The sequence below is a fragment of the Leopardus geoffroyi genome, chromosome E1 (genome assembly GCF_018350155.1).
Source record: "Leopardus geoffroyi isolate Oge1 chromosome E1, O.geoffroyi_Oge1_pat1.0, whole genome shotgun sequence".
NCBI lineage: Eukaryota > Metazoa > Chordata > Mammalia > Carnivora > Felidae > Leopardus > Leopardus geoffroyi.
This window is the reverse complement of record NC_059330.1, coordinates 25,370,743-25,397,192: the sequence shown is the minus strand read 5'-3', so window position 1 is coordinate 25,397,192 and position 26,450 is coordinate 25,370,743. Positions and strand designations below refer to the sequence as shown.

General features: G+C 38.7%; 1 protein-coding gene across 1 annotated transcript in view; it reads right to left on the bottom strand.

Moving 5' to 3' along the window:
* PPM1D (protein phosphatase, Mg2+/Mn2+ dependent 1D) overlaps positions 1–26,450 on the bottom strand; it is a 49,674-nt gene extending 23,224 nt beyond the window's left edge. Inside the window, exons 1-3 of the mRNA XM_045488189.1 lie at positions 25,765–26,450; positions 8,848–9,076; positions 672–796 (exon numbers count right to left, since the gene is read on the bottom strand). Coding sequence (XP_045344145.1) covers positions 672–796; positions 8,848–9,076; positions 25,765–26,236 — 826 coding nt within the window. The 5' untranslated portion in view covers positions 26,237–26,450. The remainder of the gene's footprint in view (positions 1–671; positions 797–8,847; positions 9,077–25,764) is intronic.

The following is a 26,450-nucleotide window of genomic DNA, read 5'->3' as shown; positions in this document are numbered from 1 at the left end:
CATTTACAAGCTTATTTCTTTATTGCCTATCTCCTCAACTACATAGTCTTGTTTCGTGAAAACAAACAGAATATATCTACCAGTAAAATCTCTCCAAAGCCTAATTCAGTGCCTGGCACTAAGTCAGTACTCAAGTTTCTGTTAGAGGAAAGAAGGAAAAAATCAGTGTTTCCTAAAAGAAATTTGCTGTACAAGAAAATTTAACTGGCACATCCCAGGTAAGATATTTCTGTAGGTATAATCCTCTAGCCTTTCTTCCAAAACCAGGTAGACTAGAAAAGAAGTATTTTTATTTTGTAATGAACAATTATTTTGCTAGCTAAAAAGAAAAAGAAACTTAAAGGCTCTTAAGAGAAATATGAAAGGCTGAAGGAAGCACATTTAAAAACAGTTTTAAGGGTAACACCAAGCCCAGACATACATATACTTCCCTAAGTATAGGTAGGAATCAGCAAAACATTAAACGTGACTCCTAATTAAGAAGCAATTGGCATTGAAATCCGTATTTTAACCTTCCCCTGGATTGAGTGTTAAAGCATTTACTATTAAAACAGCATATTTCTACCCCCATTATCTGTTAAATGAAGGTTTAGTTCTTAGTTTTCTCTTTTATGTTACCACCATACACTGTAGAAAATGTAATAGGATTTCACTAAGTAAGTCCTACTTACCAAGCGCTCTTGCTACTGCCAGAAAAGGAATCTGGTCAATAACTGTACTCCTTCTAACAGGTCCATTGTGAGTGAGCCGAGGTCGTTTCCAAACTACACGATTCACCCCAGACTTGTTCATCACACTGAAAAAAGAGTTCATAAAAATACTCTAAATGAATAAAATATAACAAAGTAGGTCAATGTGTCAAATACCTAATACAATCAATTATCACGAAATAATGACTTATCTATTTCAGACACAAAGATGCATAAGCCAAGATTCCTGTTCAAAGAGCAAAGACAAAATAGGGTAGATTAACATGGGGAATTTGGAGATTACTAAGGTAGGTTAGACAGAACAGAGTGGAAGTAATGAGAAGAAAAATGAGTAGATAACTCGTCAGAGAAAAAAGCAAGGTAATGTGATAACTAAGAAAACTGGGGAGAGGAAGAGGCTATAAATAAACAGTGATAAAAAAATTAAAAGGGGAAGGTTATGTGTTTTTGAGACTTGTACTGAAAACGGTACAAATTCAGTTTTAATATTCCTTTTTTTTTTTTTTAATTTTTTTTCAACGTTTATTTATTTTTGGGACAGAGAGAGACAGAGCATGAACGGGGGAGGGGCAGAGAGAGAGGGAGACACAGAATCGGAAACAGGCTCCAGGCTCTGAGCCATCAGCCCAGAGCCCGACGCGGGGCTCGAACTCACGGACCGCGAGATCGTGACCTGGCTGAAGTCGGACGCTTAACCGACTGCGCCACCCAGGCGCCCCAGTTTTAATATTCTTAATTTGAGGCATAGGATATACCTAAATAGAAACAACTATGTATTACAGAAATATTTCTGCAATTAGAAGTATGAGAGTAGACTTTGCAAGCAGATCAGCTGTAGAGATATAGATGTGGGAGTTACAGAATAAGGAAACTCTTAAAAAGGAATGTGGCATAGGAGCAACAGAAATCTGTAATTAGTATATGGAGAAGTTAGTACATGTTAGTGTACCTAAAACATGAAAATATAGTCAATCTTTGAGCAAAAAAAGTAATAACACAATAGAGATGGTCTCTCTGCAGTTACCTGGCATGACTGAAATGGTAAACTGACTCTTAATTTAATCATAACCTGCCTGGATTAAAAAAAAAATCTACACAAGAAAAATGTTCCTCTGGAAGGCTAGAAAAGTTGGGGAGAAAAACACAAAGAGAATTTTCAAGAAACTATATTAGCCTAATTGATATTAAGTCTACCTGACAGATACATGCAGAAGACAGAGGGTAATTCCCAAGACTCTGAGACAGATGACACTAAAATAATATAATTAAGTCTTCTCACTTAGAACTCCCGTGCATCCAGAAACCCTTTGATTATAATCTGAAATTTCATTTCATCAACAGCAGGCCAACTGACAATAACGTGAGGTTTTCTTGTCAGTTATTTTTCTCATGATTAATGAGTACTAAGACATCTTGATGAATACATGAGTCCCTTATCAGTTGATTATGTTGACCTTGAGTAGCATGACTCTATCCTCCTAAACTTGATGAACACCAAAATAAAACTGGCTTTAAGATTTAGAAAGCTGTGGGTGCCTGCGTGGCTCAGTCGGTTAAGCATCCAGCTTCGGCTCAGATCTTGACCTCACGGTTTGTGGGTTCAAGCCCTGCATCGGGCTCTGTGCTAACAGCTCAGAGCCTGGAGCCTGCTTCTGATTCTGTGTCTCCCTCTCTCTCTGCCCCTCCCCTGCTCATGTTCTGTCTCTGTCTCTCAAAAAAAAAAAAAAAAAAAAAAGATTTAGAAAGCTGAAGACAGTACAACTAATGGCAACCAACCTCAAAGGAATGTCACTATAAAATGCCATATACCTCAGCAGCTGCCAGCTAGTTAAGCCCCAACTATGGCTTTTCTATCTCTACTCTAACTTCAAAAGAATGAAGATACTAGAGAAAAAAGAGATAACAAATAGAATAAAAGTCCTAAGAGAAGAAAAATAAAGGAATAAGCCATATAAATGAGAAAAGGCCACTCTTCCTCTGAGCCAAGAAAAACATGAATATGGCAGAACAGCCTCAACCTTTCTGAAGAAGAAAACAAACTTATCTGATATGGGCATGCCAGGGGACTTGAGCAGCTGTCTCACGAAACTTTCTGTAACGATGGAAATGTTCACTCTGCTGCTCTCCATGGCTACTGAGCACTGTAACTGTGGCTAGTGCTAAATGAGGAACTGAATTTTTTTAATTTTATTGATTTTAATTCTATTTAAATTTAAACAGCTATATGTGGCTAGTGGAAAGTATATTGGATAGCACAAAGGAGGAATGAAGCAAGTACAGAATGGTCACAAAACGTTGTCAATGATAACACAGAAGAGAAAATTAAGAGAGTTGTTTATTTACTATCCCTTTGAGAACCCATTTAGTTTAATTCACAGTCCTCAAAGCAACATTATTCTAGGTCATAGTCTCAAGAGTGAGACTATCAAAGGTGGCCATTTTGTTATTCTATGCTTTCTTCAATGTTGATCCTCAAAAAACAAACAGGAGAGTAAAGATTAAATCTACCATTCACAAGAAGAAACACCATCATTCTGTCTTCATGCCACCTAAGTCCTATTCTTTCCTAAACCTGCTCCCTAAAATGTAAGTTTTAATACATACTTAGGTAATTACAGTAGCTACCCAAATTGTTTCCATTATAAATCTAAGTAGGAGCTCTCTTGACACTTAATAGTCAAAGATATTATGGTCTCTGTGTTTCTGAGGAACAAAAAACAAAACAAAAAACAAAAGCAGACTGCTTTTATTGTACTCCCTGCTGTTGTCCTGTATGATTAAAAGGCATACACAAAAGGAACAGCCTGATATGCAGAGAGCTGACTGAGCAGCAACAGAAGGCTGGAAAAACATAGCACTGGCCAGTTGCCTAGGGTGAGACAGAGGGAAAGGAGGAAATAACTTCTAATAAAACAGCTCAATTTGTGCAAAAAGACACCTGCTCCCAAATGGCAAAGAGCATCTGTCCAACTATCCAGATGGTATTTTAAGTGATAAGACAAAAAACAAACTCTAAAAAAAGTTATTAAAAAAAAAATCAAAGAAAATCTAATTTAACAATTCATGTAAAAAATAAAGAATCATCAAGAAAATATTTAAAAAATTTTTTTTTCAACGTTTTATTTATTTTTGGGACAGAGAGAGACAGAGCATGAACGGGGGAGGGGCAGAGAGAGAGGGAGACACAGAATCGGAAACAGGCTCCAGGCTCTGAGCCATCAGCCCAGAGCCTGACGCGGGGCTCGAACTCCCGGACCGCGAGATCGTGACCTGGCTGAAGTCGGACGCTTAACCGACTGCGCCACCCAGGCGCCCCAAGAAAATATTTTTAAAAGATTAATGAAAAGGGATCAGGCCTACCAATATTAAAAATTGCAACAAAGCCTCAATTTAAAAAAAGCATGCTATTGGTACACATATAATATTAAAAAAGCTCAGAAAAAGACCCAAGGATATACAGGAATTCAGTTTATAATTGCAAAGCCCACTTTGCATGACTACCAGTAGTGGTCTCAGATACAGACTGACTTTCAAACTCATAGGATCACATAAATGACAGCATGAAACCAGGCTCATTTAACTTTGTAGGATACAGAACAGGAAGCACAGTATGCCAGCATAGCAGCTTCAGTCATGTTGTCTCCAGAAATGATCCTTAACAGAAATCCAAGAGCCATTTTCTAGCCCCCATAAATGAGCTTCATATGCCACAGGAACCAGTGTCTTTTAATAGCCCATCCCTGCACAAGTCAAACTGCATGATATAGGGCTGCTAATAAGGTCTGTGCTTTCCAACAGAAATTTATAGTACACTCAAAATATTCTCTAAACAGATACAGTTCCAATTCAAGGATCAGTATACCATAAGCAATGTTACCTTATAACAGAGCTAACACTCTGTTATTTATCTTAACCAGAGAAACAGTGCTAGAAGAGAGTAAACTCAAGGTCATCTTCCCATTAAAGAGGGGTTTTATGCCTGGTAAAGACTTCTAATCAGTAAGAAAAAGATATATAATTGTTCCAGTAGCTACTAATGGCCATAAAGAAAAAAAATTACTTGTACCCTACTACACATCTCAGATTTTAAAATTCCAGGGAGACTGAAGGTCTCTCCATACAAGTACTAGAAAAGTGATTCCCAGATCTTTTCAGGGGGTCTGCCAGGTCAAAATTATTTTCGTAAGACCATGTGTATACAGTGGAATTTTTGAAAGGCTACATGTCTTGATATATGATAAAACGTGTCAATATTTGGATATGTGTAACTCAATAAACCAGTATTTTACAAATGACTATGTTACAAAATCACACATGGGCACTATATACTATACCATTCCAACTATATGATCTTCTAGAAAAAGCAAAACCATGGAGACAACAAAGAAACCAGTGGTTGCCAGTAACAAAGGAGGTAGGGAGGATAGATTGGCAAAGCGCACAGAATCTTTAGACAGTGAAACTATTCTTATGATACTGTAATGGTAGATACAGGTTAGTGTATGTCTGTCAAAACTCTAGAACATCCCTAAGGTAAACTACGGACTTGGGGTAATAATGATATGTCAATGTAGGGTTATCAATTGTAACAAATACACCACTCTGGTGTAGGAGTGAAGTTTGTGTGTATAGGAGGAGGCAGGGAGTATACAGGCATTCTCAGTACCTTCCACTCCATTTTGTCATGAACCTAAAACTGTTCTAAAACATAAAGTCTATTAATAAAAAAAAAATCCTATGTGGATTTAAAAAAAAAAAAAGCCATTTAAGCAATAGCTCTCAATTGATATACCTATGGATCTTAATGTGAGTGTATAAAAAGGTCATTAATATATACTATTATTAACCTTTAAGAAACTACCTCTTTTTGAGTTCTGGAATATCAAAGATGAATATCTCCAATACATGGAAAAGTTTTTAAAATATTCCTCCTTGGGGCACCTGGGTGGGCTCAGTCAATTATAGTCACAATCTTGCAGACTGTGGGTTTGAGCCTCGCATTGGGCTCTGTACTGACAGCTCAGAGCCTGGAGCCTGCTTCCATTTCACCCTCTCTCTCTCTCTGCCCCTCCCCCACTCACATGCTGCTCTCTCTCAAAAATAAACATTAAAAAAATAAATACATAAATGAATGAATGAAACAAAATACTCCTCCTTTTTCCAATTATGTATCTATGAAAGACCACATTTTACTTCTGATACTGCAACTAAAACATCTTACAACAGATTGAAGGCAGAAGCAGATATGAGAATCTAGCTATCACTATTAAGCCAGACATTAGAGACTTTCAAAAGTGTAAAACAATGCCAATCCTCTCACTAAATACACGTGTTGAGAAATAGCTATTTTTCATAAAAATGTTCTTTATATTAACACAATGGGTTTAGTATTATTTTTTAATGAATTAGGAAATATTTGAAAATGTCTCCATTTTTAGTTTCTAATACGGTAAAATCATTATATATAATCCATATAAACAAAAAGCTCTTTGAGGTCCACAATTTTTAAGAGTATAAAGGGTTCCTGGGGCGCCTGGGTGGCTCAGTAAGTTAAATGTCAACTCTTGATTTTGGCTCAGGTAATGATCTCATGGTTTCTGGGAAGCATGTTGTGCTCTGTGCTGACAGTGCAGAGCCTGTTTGGGATTCTCTCTCTCTGCCCCTCTTCCAATCACATGCGCTCTCTCTCAATCCCTCTCAAAATAAATAAGTAACCATTTAAAATTAATTAATTAATGATTTAAAAATTTAAAAATACTCCTCTTTGGCCCAGCAATTCCATCTAAGAAATAATCCTACAAATATATTTGTATGCACAAAAAGATACGTGCACAAGATTTTTCATTTTACAGTAGTGTTTGTAATATCAACAACAACAAAAAAATAGAAACAAATACTCTTCAACAGGAGACTAGTTAAATAAATGATGGTACATCCATACATGGTACAGCTTCATATTGGATTGTGCATGAATAGCTATCAAAGAATACACAGTAATACTAGTTTCTTGAGAGGGAGAGGAACTGGGTGGCCTGTGGGACAGTAGTAGTTGAGAGACCTTCTAAAGTACATCACTTTATGCTACCTAAATTTTAACCAAATGAATGCTCCCATTAAAAATTATACATATTTAGATATATGTAAATCATCATACAGAAAATTATTAACATTTGGTGTATTCCTATACTACTCCTATTTCTCTGCATAGTTGAGATCACACTACAAATATAACTTATATCCTGCTTATTTTGTGACTAGTAAGCATTATCCTATATTACTAAAAATTCTTCATACATATGAGAGTTCATTATACTACTCTCTCTACCTTTACCTATGTTTGAAAATTTTCTTAACACCATGATTTTTAAAAATTTACTATAAACATTAAATAGCTATATCATATTCAATGTTATAAATATGTTTGATAATTTACTTAACAATTCTTCAATTGTTGGGCCTTCAAGTTATTTCCAGGCTTCAACAGCCATTAAACATCACTGCAATCAATAACTCTCTTTACATATTCTGGTCCACATTTCAGATTTCTTTAGAATATATTCCTAGCGCCTGGGTGGCGCAGTCGGTTAGGCGTCCGACTTCATCCAGGTCACGATCTCGCGGTCCGTGAGTTCGAGCCCCGCATCGGGCTCTGGGCTGATGGCTCAGAGCCTGGAGCCTGTTTCCGATTCTGTGTCTCCCTCTCTCTCTGCCCCTCCCCCGTTCATGCTCTGTCTCTCTATGTCCCAAAAAAAATAAATAAACGTTGAAAAAAAAAATTAAAAAAAAAAAATAGAATATATTCCCAAAATTACAGAATCTATTAACATTTTTAAGTTAGTGATGTGTATTATATTCTATACAGGTCATACCAATTTATAATCCTACCAACAGGATTCCCATTTCACACTATAAAATATTGAGAAGTATCTGGTTTTTGGTTTTTTTTTTTTTAACTTTGGTAACCCAATAGCAAGAAATAGTTTCACTTCAGCAATTTTTTCAAATATTTACTCGCTTTTGCATTTTTGTTGCTGTTGTTCAAAGTCCTCTCCTTTATTCACCCATCTGGGTGTGGCAGTGTTTTAGTGTTTTTCTTACTGATTTTTCAACCCCTTATACTTTAAGGATATTAATTCTTTTCCCAGTTTATTAATACTCTGGAAAAAACTATTTTGATCTAATAGAAGGAAGAAAAAGGAGGCAAGAAATAATATCATGGTAAGACTTTAGTTAGAACAATTATTTAGAAAATACTGGATTCTATTTAACTTGCCTCATACCCTCAATTTTTAAAAATTAGTATTGGGATAATTTTTAAATGTTCTCATGTTATTCATTCCTCTGGTTTTTAGAATAATCTTGCATTTAGTGTGCATCATAAAATATGCTAAAGCCACTTTCAGTTCATAGTTTACAAACTACACATAGAAACAATAACTTGAAACAGACAAAATAAAATAATCAGAAGAAAGGTTTGCAGCAGCACATCTGACTTAAAAATCAAAGAGCTAGGGGCGCCTGGGTGGCTCAGTCGGTTAAGCGTCCAGCTTCGGCTCAGGTCATGATCTCACAGTCCGTGAGTTCGAGCCCCGCGTCAGGCTCTGTGCTGACAGCGCAGAGCCTGGAGCCTGCTTCAGATTCTGTGTCTCCCTCTCTCTCTGCTCCTCCCCTGCTCAGGCTCTGCCTCTCTCTGTCTCAAAAATAAATAAAAACATTAAAAAAATTTTTTTTAAATAAAAAAATAAAACAAAGAGCTGAAGGTTAACTGTAACAAAATTCTATTCTCAAAGCCAGATTCAAACTGTTCTACTCCAGAATCCTAAGGGCTGTTCTGTTCAGATTCTGAAAGTCATGCTGATCAGTATTTATGTAAAAGGTGATCAGTAAATCCTTGTATGTGTTACTTGACTCCCATTAAAATAGTATTTCCCTCTGGAGCCATTATTAGAAAAAAAAAAAAAGTCAATTCAAAACAATGAGGTAAGTATGAACACAGATGGGTACTTTATTAGGCAAACTAAAAACATGTAATACTGAGAAAATAACTTCAAAAGTGAGTAAAGGTCAATCTGGTTAGTAAAGCAGAAAAGGACTAAACAGAACCAAGAAAGGAAAGACAAAACAGCACAATGATTACCTCCCACCAAGTCCTTCGATTCGTTCTCTTTCCTTGGGAAGTTCTGGCTTATGGTCCTGTGTCACCTCCACAGCTCTGACAAAATCATCCTTCGGGTCATCCTGAATTCCAAGAACCACCCCTGAGTCACCCACGTGAGCTACATACATCTTCATGCCCCGTATGATGACCACACTGGCAGTTGTCCCTGATGTGCTGGGAAGACCTGTCATAGTCTTTGGCCATTCTGCTGTAATAAGAAATAAAATATTTTACTCTTCCAGATATAAACATTAGTATTGTATCAGAATAAAAATGGCAACATGTGCTGAATCAGACTTGATTTAGAAAAAAAAAAAAAGACTTGAATTAGCATAGAAAATTTAAGAATATTTTTAAAGCTATTCAAAAAGAACTTGTGTTAATTCCTTCATCAATATATTAATGAATTTTATAAATAATATAATTATATTACAATCATCAAACCAACATTAGGAAAAAAATATTACAGGATAGGGGCAGCTGGGTGGCTCAGTTGATTGAGTGTCTGACTCTGGCTCGTCATGATCTCCCTATTCGTGAGTTCAAGCACCATATTGGGCTTGCTGCTGTCAGCCTGTCAATACAGGGCCCACTTTGGATCCTCTGTCTCCCCTCTCCCAACCCCACCCCGCTTGCACACTCTCAAAAATAAATAAATATTTTTTTTTAAATATATTATAGGATAAAGTAACTAGTTCCAAATGTCTTAGTCCTAACTACATTTAGCAGCAAGGATGTCCTCAGAGTTTTGATACCTCTATAGCCAGTAGCTTAGCATCTATTTATTAATTTCTCTTTGAAAAGATTTCCATAAAAAAGCTACTTGAGTTGTTTTTGAAGTAGCTGTTTTGAATATTCGTAATCTAACAAATAACATTTTTATTGAGCACTTACTGTATACCAGGTTCTGTGCTAAGAGCTTTACATGTATAATCTAAAATAACCACTTGCAAAAACCAAAACAAAAAACAACAACAAAATAACACTTGCATGGGGCGCCTGGGTGGCTCAGTATGCTAAGCATCCAACTTTGGCTCAGGTCATGATCTCATGGTTTGTGGGTTCGAGCCCCATGCTGACAGCTCAGAGCCTGGAGCCTGCCTCAGATTCTGTCTCCTTCTCTCTACCCCTCCCCCGCTCATACTCTGTCTCTCTCAAAAATAAACATTAAAAAAAATTTTTTTAATTAAAATAATACTTGCAGCAAACCTCCAAGACAGGTAAAATTATTCCCATTATTTTTATTTTGCAAATAGGGAAATCAATAGTTTGAAATAGTTCAGAAAGTTGCTCAAGACAACTCAAATATCAAGTGGCAGAGACCCAATATATTTAACTCCAAAATCTTAAATGTCTAGTTCATTGTTATTGAAAAACTCTATAAATATTCTGGGGGCACCTGGGTGGCTCAGTCAATTAAGGATCTGACTCTTGATTTCAGCTCAGGTCATGCATGATCTCAGGGTTCGTGAGCTTGAGGCTCAAAGCCTGCCTGGGATTCGCTCTCTGCCCCTCCCCCACTTGTGAGCGCGCTCTCGCTCTCTAAAATAAACTTTTAAAAAACTTGAAATATTCTGTAATATTAAATAAACTACAATTTATGGTTCAAGATAGCCAACTGAATCCAAACACTGACACATTCTCTTCACCAAAATCCCAATGAAAGGACAGAATATAAGTATTAGAAAAAGTCCATAGCAGTCATGAACACAGAGAAGGGGCATAAGCAAATCTGAGGAATCCCCAGAATTTTAAAGAAATGGAATTACATTAAAGGAAAAATCAGAATGCAAAACTTGTAATCCAATATAAGCAAAAACCACAGTCAGTAAAGAAAGCAATACATCAGTTTTCCCTGTTAAAAGAGTCCCAGAAAAGCTCAAACTCACAGACAGTGACAGCAGCTGTGTCAGGAATAGATAGAGAAGTTTGGCAGATATAGTTAAAACTTCAGGAGCTAGGTCAGTGCCTAAACTTCTGCACAGTAAAAGGTGAAACATTTTAGTTCTTAAGCTGCCAGTAATCATAATACCTTTCTTTTAAGGGAAGTGATGCATCTGTTGATAGAGACAACAGGGGCTCAAGGGGATGAGGGATAAGAAATAGGGCCTAAAAAACTGGATGGGGTGCTACACACCTTTCATAGCCACAAGGTTTCTCTAGTGTATTCAGGTTAACTAGAGTTCTTTTCTTTTTTAAAAAAAAAAAAAAATTATTTACTTTTGAGAGACAGAGACAGAGCATGAGCAGGGGAGGAATGGAGAGGGAGACACTGAATCCAGGCTCCAGGCTCTGAGCTGTCAGCACAGAGCCCGATGCGGGGCTTGAACTCATGGACCGTGAGATCATGACCTGAGCTGAAATCAAGTCGGATGCTTACCCACTGAGCCACTCAGGCGCCCCTACCTAGAGTTCTTTTCTTTACAATATTACATACGCTAAAAAGATATTTCTTGAATCCTACAGTGCATCTCCTCATCTCATCCAGCAGATGGAATCCACCCCACAGACTGTCCTGTCACTCACAGCAGAGGGCTGCTTGCAACATATGAAATAATGGCCCTCACAACTGCTGAGGGAAACCAGAACAGCTACCAATACTGATGAAGCTAGAAATTCACACAATGTAAAACCACTGCAACAGTACTAGACACACAGTAAATGCTCAATAAATGTTAGTTTTTGTTATGACCATTATTTAAGAAAAGCAAAGAGCCTGAGAGGCATCAAGAGGAGTATACAAACAAAAAAGGCCCCTCCCAAAAAAAAATCTGTGGAAAAATCCTAAGAATCTATAGATTATTGGCACTGATAAGGTTCAGTACGGTTATATATTGTTATATAAAATATCAATGCTATTTCTGTAAACCAGCAACAAAAAATTACAGTGTTACAAATGTTGGGGTGCCCGATGGCTCAGCTGGTTGAGCATCTATCTGACTCTTGATTTTGGCTCAGGTCATGATCCCAGGGTTGTGGGATTGAGCCCTATATCCAGCTCTGTGCTGAGCATGGAGACTGCTTAGGATTCTGTCTCTCCATCTGCCCCTTTCCGCTGCTCAGGGGCACACGTTTTCTCTCTCTCTCTCTCTTACTGTCTTTTAAAAAAATTACAAAATGTAACTTTTAAAATACCACTCACAATTAACAGCAAAAGGTATATATCTGGGAACATGGCTAACAAATCTCTAACAAGACTTTTATGGAAAAGTTGTAAACCAGAGTATGGTTTACAAGAGAATGGTAAGCACAGAAACGGACCCATGCATATTTAAACACTTGATACACGAACAGTAAAGATAGCACCCAGTACATGAAATTGCAACAAGATTTAAAACAAAACAAAAAGCAAAAAACAGGTATCTGGGTGGCCGACCACACAGAGCTTGCTTGAGATTCTCTCTCTCCTTCTCTCTCTGCCCCTCCCCTGCTCTCTCTCTCTTTAAATAACCCCAAAACTACCAAACATTTTGGGTCCCTGATGCCAAGCACAAAAAGTCAATTCCAGGTACATCAATGACTTAATATGAAAGTAAAGCTTAAGCTGCTTAGAAAATATTTAGGAAGGTACATTCATGACCTCAAGACAGGGAAGGATTTCCTAAAGACAAAAGATGGGCTAGCCATATAAAGAAAATGCGAAATTGTACTACCATCAAAATTAAGAATTCTTGTCAGGAGATCCCACGAGTAGAGCAAAAAGCTATCTCAAAAAATGGAGTTTGTAATATATATACATTCCACAGGAATAGTATCCAGAATATATAAAATGTTCCTACAAAACAAATAAATAAGACAGACTATGCAATAAAAAATGGACAAAAGGCTTGAACAGGCCTTTTGCATAAAAGGAAATCCAAACAGACAAAAACCATTCAAAGGTATTCAGCTTCTTTAATCAACAGGGAAATATAAAATAAAAACCACAATGAGATTCCACCACACAATTATCAGATCACATAAAGTCTGACAATAGTAACTGTGATTAGGAATATGAAGCAACATGTTCTATCAACTACTGGTGGGAGTATAAATTGATATAACCACTTGGGAAAACATCTAGGCATTATCAAAAATAAATATACATATACACTTTGACTACTCACTATCCCTAGACATATACCATAAATCAATGTGTGTATGTGCATGTATATATATATATATATATATATATATATATATACACACACACACATATATACATACACACAATACATATGAATGTTCAGAGATGCATCATTCATATGGGCTGAAAAGGAGGAACAACCCAAATGTCCTTCAATGTGACAAAAGACTACAATAGACTACACTATATGTAACATGTAAGAATCTCACAAGAAGCATGAGATAAAAGCAAACTGCATGATTTTCTTCAAAAGAAAACTATCATGTTTTAAAATAAGTAGTAAAACTACTGAGAAAAATAAGTAAATCAGGGCAGCTGGCTCAGTCAGTGGAGCATTCGACTCTTGATCTTGGAATTGTGGGTCTGAGCCCAACGTTGGGTGAAGAGATTACTTAAAAATAAAATCTTTAAGGAGTATCTGGGTGGCTCAGTCGGTTAAGCATCTAACTCTTGATTTCGGCTCAGGTCATGATTTTGTGGTCATGGAATCAGGCCCCACGTCAGACTCAGTGTAGGGCACAGAGCCTGCTTGGGATTCTCTCTCTCTCTCTCTCTCTCTCTCTCTCTCTCTCTCCCCCACCCCTTCCTCCCTCCCTCCCTCCCTCTCTCTCTGTTCTTTCTCAACTCGTGCTTGCTCTCTCAAAAAAAACTTTCTTTTAAAAAGGAAAAAAGAAAGAAAAATAAGTAAATTGCTATAGAACTATCACCACAAAAGTCAGGACAGTGGTTACCCCTTGAGAAGATAAGAATATGAGATCAGAAAAGACATATGTGGCTTCTGTTGTACAGGCAATGTTCTCTTACTTAACTTTTAAAGCTCATTTTGTAACTACTCATTGAAGTGTACATTTACATTTCGTGACATTTTTATATGTATGCTATATTTCACATTTTGCTTAAAGTTAAAAAACAAAAACAAAAACAAAAACAAAAAAGCAGGAAGGAAGCATCAATTTTGCATGCATAGATCACAGCAGACAGCTCCCTAGCCCATCTACTTTCCCAGTTTGGTCACAGGTATTACTCCTAGAAGCTCAACCTACAGTATGTTGAATGTTTCTTTCAATTATTTCGTGGGTTAACTACAGCTTCCGCTTAAAATTTTCCTTTTCTTTTTAAAAATTTTTTTTTCAACGTTTATTTATTTTTGGGACAGAGAGAGACACAGCATGAACGGGGGAGGGCCAGAGAGAGAGGGAGACACAGAATCTGAAACAGGCTCCAGGCTCTGAGCCATCAGCCCAGAGCCCGACGCGGGGCTCGAACTCACGGACCGCAAGATCGTGACCTGGCTGAAGTCGGACGCTTAACCGACTGCGCCACCCAGGCGCCCCTCCTTTTCTTTTTTAACTTTCATTTATTTATTTTTGAGAGAGATGGAGAGAGATGAAAGAGAGAGAGAGAGAACAAGTGAGGGAGAGGCAGAGAGAGAGGGAGACAGAATCCAAAGCAGGCTTCAGGCTCTGAGTTGTCAGCACAGAGCCCAATACAGGTCTGGAACTCACAAACTGCGAGATCATGACCTGAGCCAAAGTCGGACACTCAACCAACTGATCCACCCAGTCACCCCCATAAAACCTTTTCTTTTCAAATAAGCTAAAATAGATTTTTTTTAAAGTTCTTAGCTGCAAAAAACAATTATCACAGTAAGTATGAATGAGAGAACTCCCAGAAAGGTTCTTAAGCACATTCAGAAAGCAAAATTTACCTAAAATTTACCAGCTGTTTGCAAAAAGCACCTAAACAAGATGGAAAAGAAGAAAAAGAACTTTAAAGATAAAGAATATTCAAAATTATAATATTAACATTATTTAAACCACATTTTTTGGTCAAAAACACTAATATGTACAAAGTGATATTCTGCAATGATCTAAAAATACTGAACATGCTCTCATCATTTGAAAGTCACCTTTTATCATATGCTACATTTTGCCTCAGACCTATTTCTAGACTCATCCTACTAATCTATTTATGGTTCTTTTCAATAATTAGGAATTTAAGTATTCCCCAATTCTTCTTCTATTTTTAACAATCTTAAGATTTCCATGGGGCGCCTGGGTGGCTCAGTTGGTTGAGTGTCTGACTTCGGCTCAGGTCACGATCCCACAGTCCATGAATTCGAACCCCGCGTCAGGCTCTGCGCTGACAGCTCAGGGCCTGGAGCCTGCTTCGGATTCTGTGTCTCCCTCTCTCCCTCTGTCCCTACCCTGCTCATGCTCTGTCTCTCTCTGTCTCAAAAATAAATAAAAACATTAAAAAAAAAGAATTCCAAAAAACTTTAGAAGTTGGAAATTTAAAATAACAAACCCTGTTGAGGTCTGATTAAAACTGCAATAAATCTGGGGCGCCTGGGTGGCGCAGTCGGTTAGGCGTCCGACTTCAGCCAGGTCACGATCTCGCGGTCCGTGAGTTCGAGCCCCGCGTCAGACTCTGGGCTGACAGCTCAGAGCCTGGAGCCTGTTTCGGATTCTGTGTCTCCCTCTCTCTCTGCCCCTCCCCCGTTCATGCTCTGTCTCTCTCTGTCCCAAAAATAAATAAACGTTGAAAAAAAAAATTAAAAAAAAAAAAAATAAAACTGCAATAAATTTATATACTAAGGAATCAACATCTTTATAATTAGTGTTCCTTGTTTTCTACTTTACATTTTATTTTAATCTTTTAGTTTTTAAAAAATGACTTAACAGGGCACCTGGGTGGCTCAGTCGGTTAAGCGTCTGACTTCAGCTCAGGTCACAATCTCACAGTTTGTGAGTTCAAGCCCTGCGTTGGGCTCTGTGCTGACAGCTCAGAGCCTGGAGCCTGCTTAGGATTCTGTGTCTCCCTCTCTCTCTGCCCCTCCCCCGGCTCATACTCTGTCTCTCTCTCTCTCTCTCTGTCAAAAATAAACACTAAAAAAAATTTTTTTTCAATGACTTAAAAAAGGGGCGCCTGGGTGGCTCAGTCGATTAAGCGTCTGATTCTTGGTTTTGGCTCTGGTCATGATCTCATGGTTCATGAGTTTGAGCCCCACAACAGGCCCTGCACTAGAAGCACAGAGCCTGCTTGGGATCCTCTCTCTTCTCTCTCTCTCTAAATAAACAAACTTTTTTAAAAAATGTATTCAAAAAATGATTTAAAAACAAATGACTTAAAACTAGGAGCATATTAAAAAGACAGTATCATAGGGTGCCTGGGTGGCTCAGTCAGTTAAGCATCCAACTTTGGCTCAGGTTATCATCTCACGGTCTGTGAGTTGGAGCCCTGTGTCGGGTTCTATGCTAACAGCTCAGAGCCTGGAGCCTGCGATTCTATGTCTCCCTGTCTCTCTGTTCCTCCCCCATCCACACTGTCTGTCTCTCTCTCTCTCTCTCAAAAATAAATAAACATTTTTAAAAATTCAAGAAAAAAAAGGAAGCAATTAGGTAAACACTAAAATCTATTTTTTAATATTTTTTTAATGTTTATTTATTGAGAGAGAGAGACAGAGCATGAGCATGGGAGGGGCACAGAGACAGAATCTAAAGCAGGGGGCTCAAACGTGGGGCTCAAACTCACGAACTGCGAGATCACAACCTGAGCTGAAGTTGGACACTCAACCAACTGAGCCACTCAGGCGTTCCAACACTAAAATCTTTTAAACACATTTTATTGACCCTTCTCTTGAGGCAAGAATATAGTCAAAGAAGCCCAACTAAAATGGGTTCCTTGATCTGTGTAGGGATTAGAGAACCATGAGGTTACAGAGATCAGATAGGAGTAGTTAGATAGGAGTAGTTAACGCAAAGCAAAGTTGGTAGGGTTACCTTACCTAACTGACAACAGGGCAGAGGGAAAAAATGCATCTCCAGAATGGTCACTCACAAGGCCTTATTTGATTCAAAGAATCAAAAACAAAACAAAACAAGAAACAAAACAAAAACCAAAAACTTTTCCTAATTTAATTAAAGAAATCATTAACCTTCTTCAAAATGGTATATGGCCATTTACATGTACTTGTACACCAAGGAAAGAGAAATACCCACATCATTGAGTAACTAATGAATGACGGCTTTAAGATAATAATTCTGGAGCTACAGAACACAACCACGGTCCACTGGTCATGGGCTAAGGCTCATGGAGACCAAGTACTAAATAGCACTTTGAATCCAGTCCACCTCAGGCTCAGTGGAACCCCAAACCTATGCCACAGCTAGTTTAGTCCCCAAATAATTGCAGCAACTAATAGCTTCTCCTCATAGCTCTTAATTGACGAGTCAGGAAGCCTATTATACTTGAAGAGGCCAAGTGTTAAGATTTTAGAGCACCCCAACAATGATACCCTCCTCCAAAATAGTAAATGAAAAGCATTATCTCATCTCTCAAACAATCACAAAGATTGGTTGGCACCATTAAAACATGAAAGCAGGGGTAGGGATCCAACATATTTAATTCTATAGTTTGACCACTGCAAAAGTTCTGACAGTTCTTGGAAAACGACAGTGGATTACATTCAGTGGTGATCCTAAATGCAACTGCTGTTTCTGATTTATCCTCAGATACAAATAACAAATAAATAAACAAATAAATACAGCCTTGGCTATCTGGTATGCATTCAGCAGCAGGGCCCTGATGAAACTGCTACTTAAATTCCTGGAGATACTCAGGCTTCCGATCTTTCTGAGACCTGTTTCTTTGGATTTACTTTTTTTCTTTCTTGCATAAAATGAAGTAATTATGCATGAATAATTCAGAGAATTTCTTGTTCTTGAACGGATAGAGACTAAATAGCCAACAGTATATCCCATCACTCCAAAGTACTATCACAGTATCTAATTCCTATAAACAAGGGCATTCTCCTACAGGTCCACAATCAACCATCAAAATCAGGAAATTAACACTGATACCATACTACCAACTAATCTACAGATCTCATTCAAATTTTCATCAATTATCCTAACAATATGCTTTATAATAAAAGGATAAAATTCAGGACCTCTTTATTATATTTACTCATCGTATCTCTTTAGCCTTTCAATCTGGAAAAATTCTTCTGTTTCCTTGATGCTTTTTAAGAGTACTAGATCAATCATTTCAAGAATGTCTCTCCATTTGGGTTTGTTTCATGTTTCCTCATGTTTGTATTCAGATTATGCATTTTTGGCAGGAATAACACAGAAGTGTTAAATATCATCTTCTCATTGCTGGCAGTATGCAATCTCAATTTATGCATTAAAATAACGCTACCTTTGGTCACTTAAGGTCGTGTCTACCAGGTTTCTCCACTCTAATCTTTTTCCTCTTGTAATTAATAAGTATTTTGTGGGAAGATAATCTGAGACCATGTAAAAAATCCTTGTAGTGGGTTGAATGAAATATAGGTCCACCCTGAACCTGTGAATGTGACCTTATTTGGGAAAAAGATCTTTACAGGTGTAATTAGGTTAAAGATCTTAAGAGATCATCCTGGATTAGACTGGGCCCTAAATTTTGGATTTAGTGCCCTTAAAGGGAACAAGTGCCCTTAAAAGAGAAGGGGAGAAGACACAGAGAAAGGGATAAAAGATGGTGGATGGGGCTCCTGGCTGGCTCAGTCAGTGGAATACACAACTCTTGATCTCAGGGCTGTGAGTTCCAGCCCCACTTTGTGTGTACACATTGCTTTAAAACAGGGGTGCCTGGATGGCTCAGTTAAGCATCCGAATGGATTTCTGATTTCAGCTCAGGTCATGATCTCACGGTCCACAAGTTCAAGCCCCACATCAGTCTTACACTGACAGCGTGGACTCTGCTTCGGATGTTCTCTCTCCCTCAATCTGCCCCTCCCCACTGTGTGTAAGCCCTATCTCCCTCTCCCCTCTCTTTCTCTCTCTCAAATAAATAAACCTTAAAAAAAAAAAAAAAAGGTTGCTTAAAAATAAAATCTTAAAAAAAAAAAAAAGATGGTGGCAACTAGGTGATAAATCTACAAGCCAAGAAATGCCAAGGATTGCTGGAAGCCACCAGAAGCTAGGAGAGAGCATGGAACAGATTCTCCCTCAGAGCTTCCAAAACAGAGGCTAACACCTTGATTTCAGATGTCAGACCTCCAGAACCATAAAAGAATAAATTTCTGTTATGTTAAGCTACTCAATTCATGCTAATTTATTATAACACCTTTAAGAAACTAATATAATTCTGTTCCTCAAATTTTCACCCACTAGTTTTAGCATTCACTTATGTCTCCTGATTAAATCACTATTATGATGGTTACTAAACATGATTCTCTATCATTCCTGCTACATTTATTAGTGGCCTTTCTACTGTAAAGCCTTACACATTTGTAATAGCCAAAACTGAAGACAACCCAAATGTCCATCAGTAGGTGAATGGATAAACAAATTGTGGTGTATCTACACAATGGAATGCTACTCAGTAATAAAAAGGAATGAACTACTGATATATGCCAAAACATGTGGTAACAGAAATTATCTAATACTGATCGAAAGAAATGATTGACAAAAATAGAAAAAATCTAGTACTGGATAAATATGGCAAACTCTTTCGAACATGTGATGTGTGAGAAGGTGAAGGTCCTTGAAAGTAAAAACAGAAATACCAAACCAAAATAAAGATACAGGTTTAAAATTCTCTGATTTAAGAGAACTCTTCTTCAAATTTAATTCTATCACACTTTCCCTTATCTTTCCTTCTATCCCTCCCATTCTCTTTCAGTGTTGGTCTCATTTCTAAATTTAAGGTAAATGAAAACTATCTGCCAAACCTATTCTTCAGCAGCACCTGGGTGGCTCAGTCAGTTGTGCATCAAATTCTTGATTTAGGCTCAGGTCATGATCTCAGTTTATGAGTTCAAGCCCGGCGTCAGGCTCTGTTCTGACAGCTCAGATCTGGAGACTGCTTTGGATTCTGTGCCTCTGTCTCTGTCTCTGTCTCTCTCTCTCTCAAAAATGTCCCCCCCACCTCAAAAATAAACGTTAAAAAAAAATTTTTAAAGCACAAACTTTAAAACATTATTTCTTAGAAGGCGAGCATAACACAAGAATAACGCATACATGTGAATACACATAAATTAGGTACATATTATAACTTGGGAACAAAGAGTAAAGAAAATAAGAAAATAATATGAAAAAAAATGACTTTAATTCCATTTCTAGGGTTTCTACCCAAAAGAAATGAAAACAGAATCAAACAACCTATGTTCACAGCATTATCCCTGCTAGCCAAAAGGTGGATACAACCCAAATGTCTATCAACAGATGAATGGATAGACAAAATGTCATATATACATAGGATAGAATATTATTCACCATTAAAAAGGAAAAAATCCTTGGGGCGCCTGGGTGGCGCAGTCGGTTAAGCGTCCGACTTCAGCCAGGTCACGATCTCGCGGTCCGTGAGTTCGAGCCCCGCGTCGGGCTCTGGGCTGATGGCTCAGAGCCTGGAGCCTGTTTCCGATTCTGTGTCTCCCTCTCTCTCTGCCCCTCCCCCGTTCATGCTCTGTCTCTCTCTGTCCCAAAAATGAATAAACATTGAAAAAAAAAAAAAATTTAAAAAAAAAAAAAAAAAAGGAAAAAATCCTGATACATGGCTATAATCTGGATGAACCTTAAAGACATTATGCTAAGTGAGATAAGACACAAAAAGACAAATATTACATGATTCCACTTACACGGGGTACCTAGAATAGGTAAATTCATAGTGACACTAAGTAAAACAGACGTTACCAGGGGCTAGGGATGAGGGTAATAGGGAATTACTGTTTAATGATTACAGTTTCTGTATGGGAGGATGAACAAATTCTGAAAATGGACAATAGTGATGGTTGCACAATACTGTGAGTATACTGAACTGTATACATAAAATTGGCTAAAATGGTATGTATTTTACCACAATTTTTTAAATGGGAAACATTTTTGTAATTAAAAAATAGAAGTAAAAAATCCAATTTAATCATTTCACCCACAGAAATTCAACTAAACTAGCAGCTACTTTAAGCAAGAAATCAGCTCTAAGAGATTAATTATGAAGTATGTAAGGCATCTCCAACCAAAAGACCTCAAAATTTACCTGAAAGACAGATAAAAACGTAATGGTCATCTCACAATTGTCTGTGTGATCTTTACCGGGATTTCACAAAGCCAAACTCTTTTCATAATAATTCTAAGAGCTTATTTGCCCTTTTCACTGTGTTGACATTTGAACTGATGGTTCAAAAGCAGTGGTTTGTAAAACTGCTGGTGCCTTAGCAGGAATCAAGGCAGTGACACCAAACTGAATTAGTAGTCTCTGTATTCTCCATAGCCACCCACTTACAGTTAAAAAAAAAAAAAAAAAAAACCAAGGGGGGGGGGACCAAACCAGTTTTACTTAATGTCCTTGATGTCGCAATAAAAAATTAATTTTATTAAGCCTCCACCTATGAACACATGTCTTTTTATATTCTGTAGAGAAAGGGAAGTACATACAACAGGCTTCTGTTGCATATTATGCCTGTCTAGAGGAAAAGTACCTTTGACTCTGTGAGTTATGAAATGATCTAGCCCATTTTTCACGGACCATCATTTTTACTTGCAAGACTGATAAACTATATTAACAACACTTGGGCATTTGACATACACTTTCTTCAAAATGAACAAAGTGAAGGGCGCCTGGGTGACCCAGTTGGTTAAACGTTGGACTACTGATTTCTGCTCAGGTCACGATCTCACGGTTCGTGAGTTCAAGCCCCATATCAGGCTCTGCACTGACAGCATGGAGCCTGCTTGGGATTCTCTCTCTGCCCCTTCCCCATGCATGTGCCCAAGCACACTCTTTCTCAAATAAAATAAACTTTAAAAAATAATAAACAAGGGGCACCTGGGTGGCTCAGTCGGTTGAGCATCCAACTTCAGCTCAGGTCATGTATCTCACAGCTGGTGAGTTGGAGCCCTGCATTGGGCTCTGTGTTGATAGCTCAGAGCCTGGAGCCTTCTTCAGATTCTGCGTCTCCCTCTCTTTCTCTCTGCCCTTCCCTGCTTGTGCTCTCTGTCTCACTTAAATATAAATTTAAAAACATTAAAAAATAAATAAAAAGTAAACAATATGTACAAAGTGAGCTCTTGACTTCAAGAAAAACAACTGGCAGTATTTGTTGCCAGTGATAAACTTTTTTTTTTTTTTTGAGAAAGCAAGAGAGCACAAGTGGGGGAGGGGGAGAGAGAGAGAGAAAGAGAGAATTCCAAGCAGGCTCTGCTCTGTCAGCACAGAGCCCAATTTGGGGCTCAAACTCATGAACCGTGAGATCATGATCTGAGCCAAAATCAAGAGTTGGACGCTTAACTAACTGAGCCACCCAGGTGCCCTGCCAGTGATGAATTTCTAATTGCTGCTTAAAAACTCACATTTTGGAAAATGTGTATTCACTACAGTGAACTTGATAGCTTCCCAATCTTAAGACTTTTCTGATGAGATCAGGAATATTAACAAATGTGACATTTTCATATTGCATAATAAAATGTCAATATTTCAAAAATCGGCATAATTCAGTGATTATTTCCCAAATGACTAATGTACCATGTCATAAATTACACATGGGTAATGATTCATGATTCATTCCAAGTGCAAAGCAGACCAATCAATCAGGTTTCAGATTCCATTTTTACCAACCTTAAGAAACTATCACTTTGGTGTAGGATATCCACAATTATCTGAAAACACCACTAAACTATTCCTCCCTTTTCCTATTATATATGTGAGGTTGCCTTTTCCTTACATACTTCAACCAGAAAACCCAACACAATAGACTGAATGCAGAAACAGATATGAGAATATTTATTTCAGTATTTCTTATTTCAGAAAAAAGCATTTTCACTTAAATTATATATTGGGGTGCCTGGATGGCTCAGTCAGTTAAGCCTCCCAGGTCATGATCTCATGGTTCATGAGTTCAAGCCCCACATAGGGCTCTGTGCTGACAGCTCAGAGCCTCCAGCCTGCTTCAGATTCTGTCCCTCCTTCTCTCTTTGTCCCTCCCCCGCTCACACTCTGTCTCTCAAAAATGAATAAACGTTAAAAAAATTTTAATTATATATTAATAATGACTATTTATTGAATAATGAATATGATGAATTATGAATATGTTCATTTAAATGTATTAACATACATTTGATTTACTTTTAATAGGTTAATAAGTATTTTTAAATGTTCTCAGTTTTAATTTCTCACAGTGCAAATATAATGGATGTAGTCCACATAAACAAAAGCTCTTCAGGGTCCTCAATCATTTAAGAGTAAAAAGGGTTCTGAGAGCAGAAAGTTTGAGAACCACTGCTATAACCTAAGGAGCACTACAAAAGTAGAAACAAAGGATGCTTAATTCCAAAAGAAACAGAAACCTTCACAGAAGAAAACATATTGACTTAGAAACTTAGAGGAGTTTATTTTTCAGTTTTCTTTTTTGGGGGAGAATTCAAGAAAATGGAGTATTTCAATGTGCTCTGGGATGGTGAAAAGACTAATGTAATAGAAATGTGGGTAACAAATAAAATTGAATAAAGAGTCTAAAGTTGGATGGGGAAGGGCTTACCCTATAAATTATAAACGCAGTTCATTTATATAGAAAATGAGGGGCTATCCATGAATTTGGGACTGAAGAACAATTTTTTTCTAACAACCTTTATCTCCTGGGTGTGCCTGGGTGGCTCAGTCGGTTAAGCATCTGACTTTTGATTTCCACTCAGTTCATGATCTCACAGTTCATGAGTTTGAGCTAATAGCGCATAGCCTGTTTGAGATTCTCTCTCTCCCTCTCACTGTCCTTCCTCTGCTTGTTTCTCTCTCTCTCTCTCTCAAAATAAATAAACTTAAAAAAAAAATCTGCAACTCCTGTGTCAAGACTTTCATATACTCAGCATATTCCTTTTTTTTTAGGTTTATTTATTTTGAGAGACAGAGAGGGAATTAGTGGGGGAGGGGCAGAAAGAGACAGGAACCTAGGATCTAAAGCAAGCTCTGTGTTGACAGCAGAGAGCTGGATGCAGGGTCTGGAACTCAAAAACAGCAAGATCATGACCTGAGCCGAAGTTGGACACTTAACCTACTGAGCAACTCAGGCAACTTAACCTACTGAGCAACCCAGGCACCCCAATATTTTTTTTTTCAAGTTTGAGTACAAGGCTTAGCTGTGGAACAAAGCAAACTTTAACATCCGTTTGGTGTATAAGGCTCTAAACTATGCCTCATAAGAGTGAAAGTCTGATTTAAAAAGTATGTGTATGTCAAAAAACATACACATTCACATTTGACAGCATGGTCCCTGCCTTATTAAAAAAAATGCTCAAGTAACAAGGTTTATACTTTATACTTTTAGTTCAAATATATGGCACACTCATGCTGCTCCAAGCGTACTGCAAAATAAATAGGCCTCTAAATACTTCTTTGTGTCTAATCTTCCTCTATCTTGATGTCCACTCCTAGTTGCCCTGTAGGCAATGAAATGACATATTTCTGGAATATACTGCAGCGCTTTCCAGCTCTGCTCTGCCTACACGAAAACAAAACAAATAATAGGGGCCTCTGGGATTGGATGGGAAACGCCTCTGACAGGAGGACTGGCTGTTCTATGAGTCAATCAAACAATTTTTGGCAGAAAGCCAGGCAAACAGAAAACAGACTTTGAAAGAAGCTAGTCTACAACTCTGACAATACCTTATAAAAACTGTTTTCTATTTGACCAATTTTTACACTCTTCTATCCCCCTGTCCCGCTGCCGAAAATAAAGCAATATTATGCTACCACAAACGATAATTTTTTAAATGACAGAGGTTATTATCCTCTCTCTAAAAAAAGGCTCATGCCATTCATTCGGAGTAATGGATAAGCACCTATAACTCTGTATAACACATGTTGGGTACAGAAACAATGGCTGCTTTAGAAAACATTTAAAGCTTAGAGGAAACTACAACTCTGCTGAATTTTTAAAAATAAAGTTATTTCCTTTTAGCATATCAGTAATTTCTCCTGTTACTTTGACCGGCAGTTACAACTTTTAAGTAGTAAAAGTGAGAACTGGTGAGAATTATCTGATGGCTTAGCTAAGACAACTATTAAAAAAAAAAAAAAGTATACTTTTAAAAAGCCCTAGTCGAATTTAACACACACGCCTAAGGCGGGGCCAGTTGGAGACATAGCAATGCATTCCCCGCTTTTTTTTTCCCCATAAGCAGTATAAGCATAAAGATCTTTAAAACATTTTATGATAAGCAACCGAATTCCTCCCAAGACTTAACTCGTTGGATAATTACATTTAACCTTATTAAATTAGTCTGCAGTATACTTCAACTACCAACCACCCGGGGTCAATTTGGTGAACTGACACCACCGGTAGGAGGCAACCGACAGGGACAAGTCCTTCCAGAGCAAAATTATGACAGATTCTAGGGAAGCACTCTCATTTTTGTCGTCTCCCGCTTCCTTTGCGCGTGGCCCAGGTAACAACGTATTTTCAGTTCATCTTTTGGCCAAAATCTGGCGCCAGGTTTCAAACACATTTCCGCAGGCTGCCACCAAAGTGACGCTGGGAGAGGATCGCTTCCCTGGGTCCTTGGAAGGTGGAAATTAAGCGCGGGCCGACTGCGGGGAGACAGCGATCCGATCTTTCCCAAAGCCACTTCGCCCGACCCTCCACCCTCGAAAGCGCTACTGAACCTAGGAGAGACTTCACTTACAACCAAGGTGCACTTTGTAGCGATCTGGGTGCCGGGGGCCCACTCGGGGCTGGCGCTCTTATAAGAGCCCTCAACTGCACGAAGAAGAGACAAACAAGCCAGCGAACTTACCCAGTTTCTTCCACATGGCGAGGTGACAAGCTAGGAAGCCTTTGCGGATGGCAGCGCAAACCTTCGCCGGCTCGGACGAGGTGAATCCCTTCTGCTTCTTGATGAAACCCCACAAATGCTCCCGGGCAAACTGTGCCGCCTCCCGCCCGCCGTGCCCGTCGCACACGGCGAAAAATGCCACTGAGGAACGGCGGCGGCAGCAGCGACCGGGAGTTGGTGAGGCCGCGGAGTCCGGGGGAGGGTCGCGAGCTTCTCGGGCTGCCGCCGCCGGGCCTCTCCCCGAGACTTCGCTGCCAGCAAGAGTCGACGGTGACCGCTGCGGAGGCGACGGCTGAGAGAGCGACCGCCGCGTCGAGGGCTTTTCTTCAGCCGTCGGCTCGGGCTCCACCACGATTTGAGTAACGTCCTCCATGTACTTCCTCCCGCCCTGGTCGGAGAAGACGCTCACTCCTAGCGAGTACAGCCCCGCCATGGCCGGCTGGCCGGGATCCCGCCGGTCCCACGCAGCCCGCCGAATCTGGCGGCGGGAGACACACTCCGCGCCCGCCGACCAACTATTGTTTACCTTCGACGACGCCGAGAGGGGGGAGGGGGCGGTCCCGGAGGGGGGGCACGCGATGTCGGGACTTGTCCGCGAGAGCTGGGCCGGGGCTCTAGGGCGAGAGGAGCCGAGCAGCTGCGCCTGC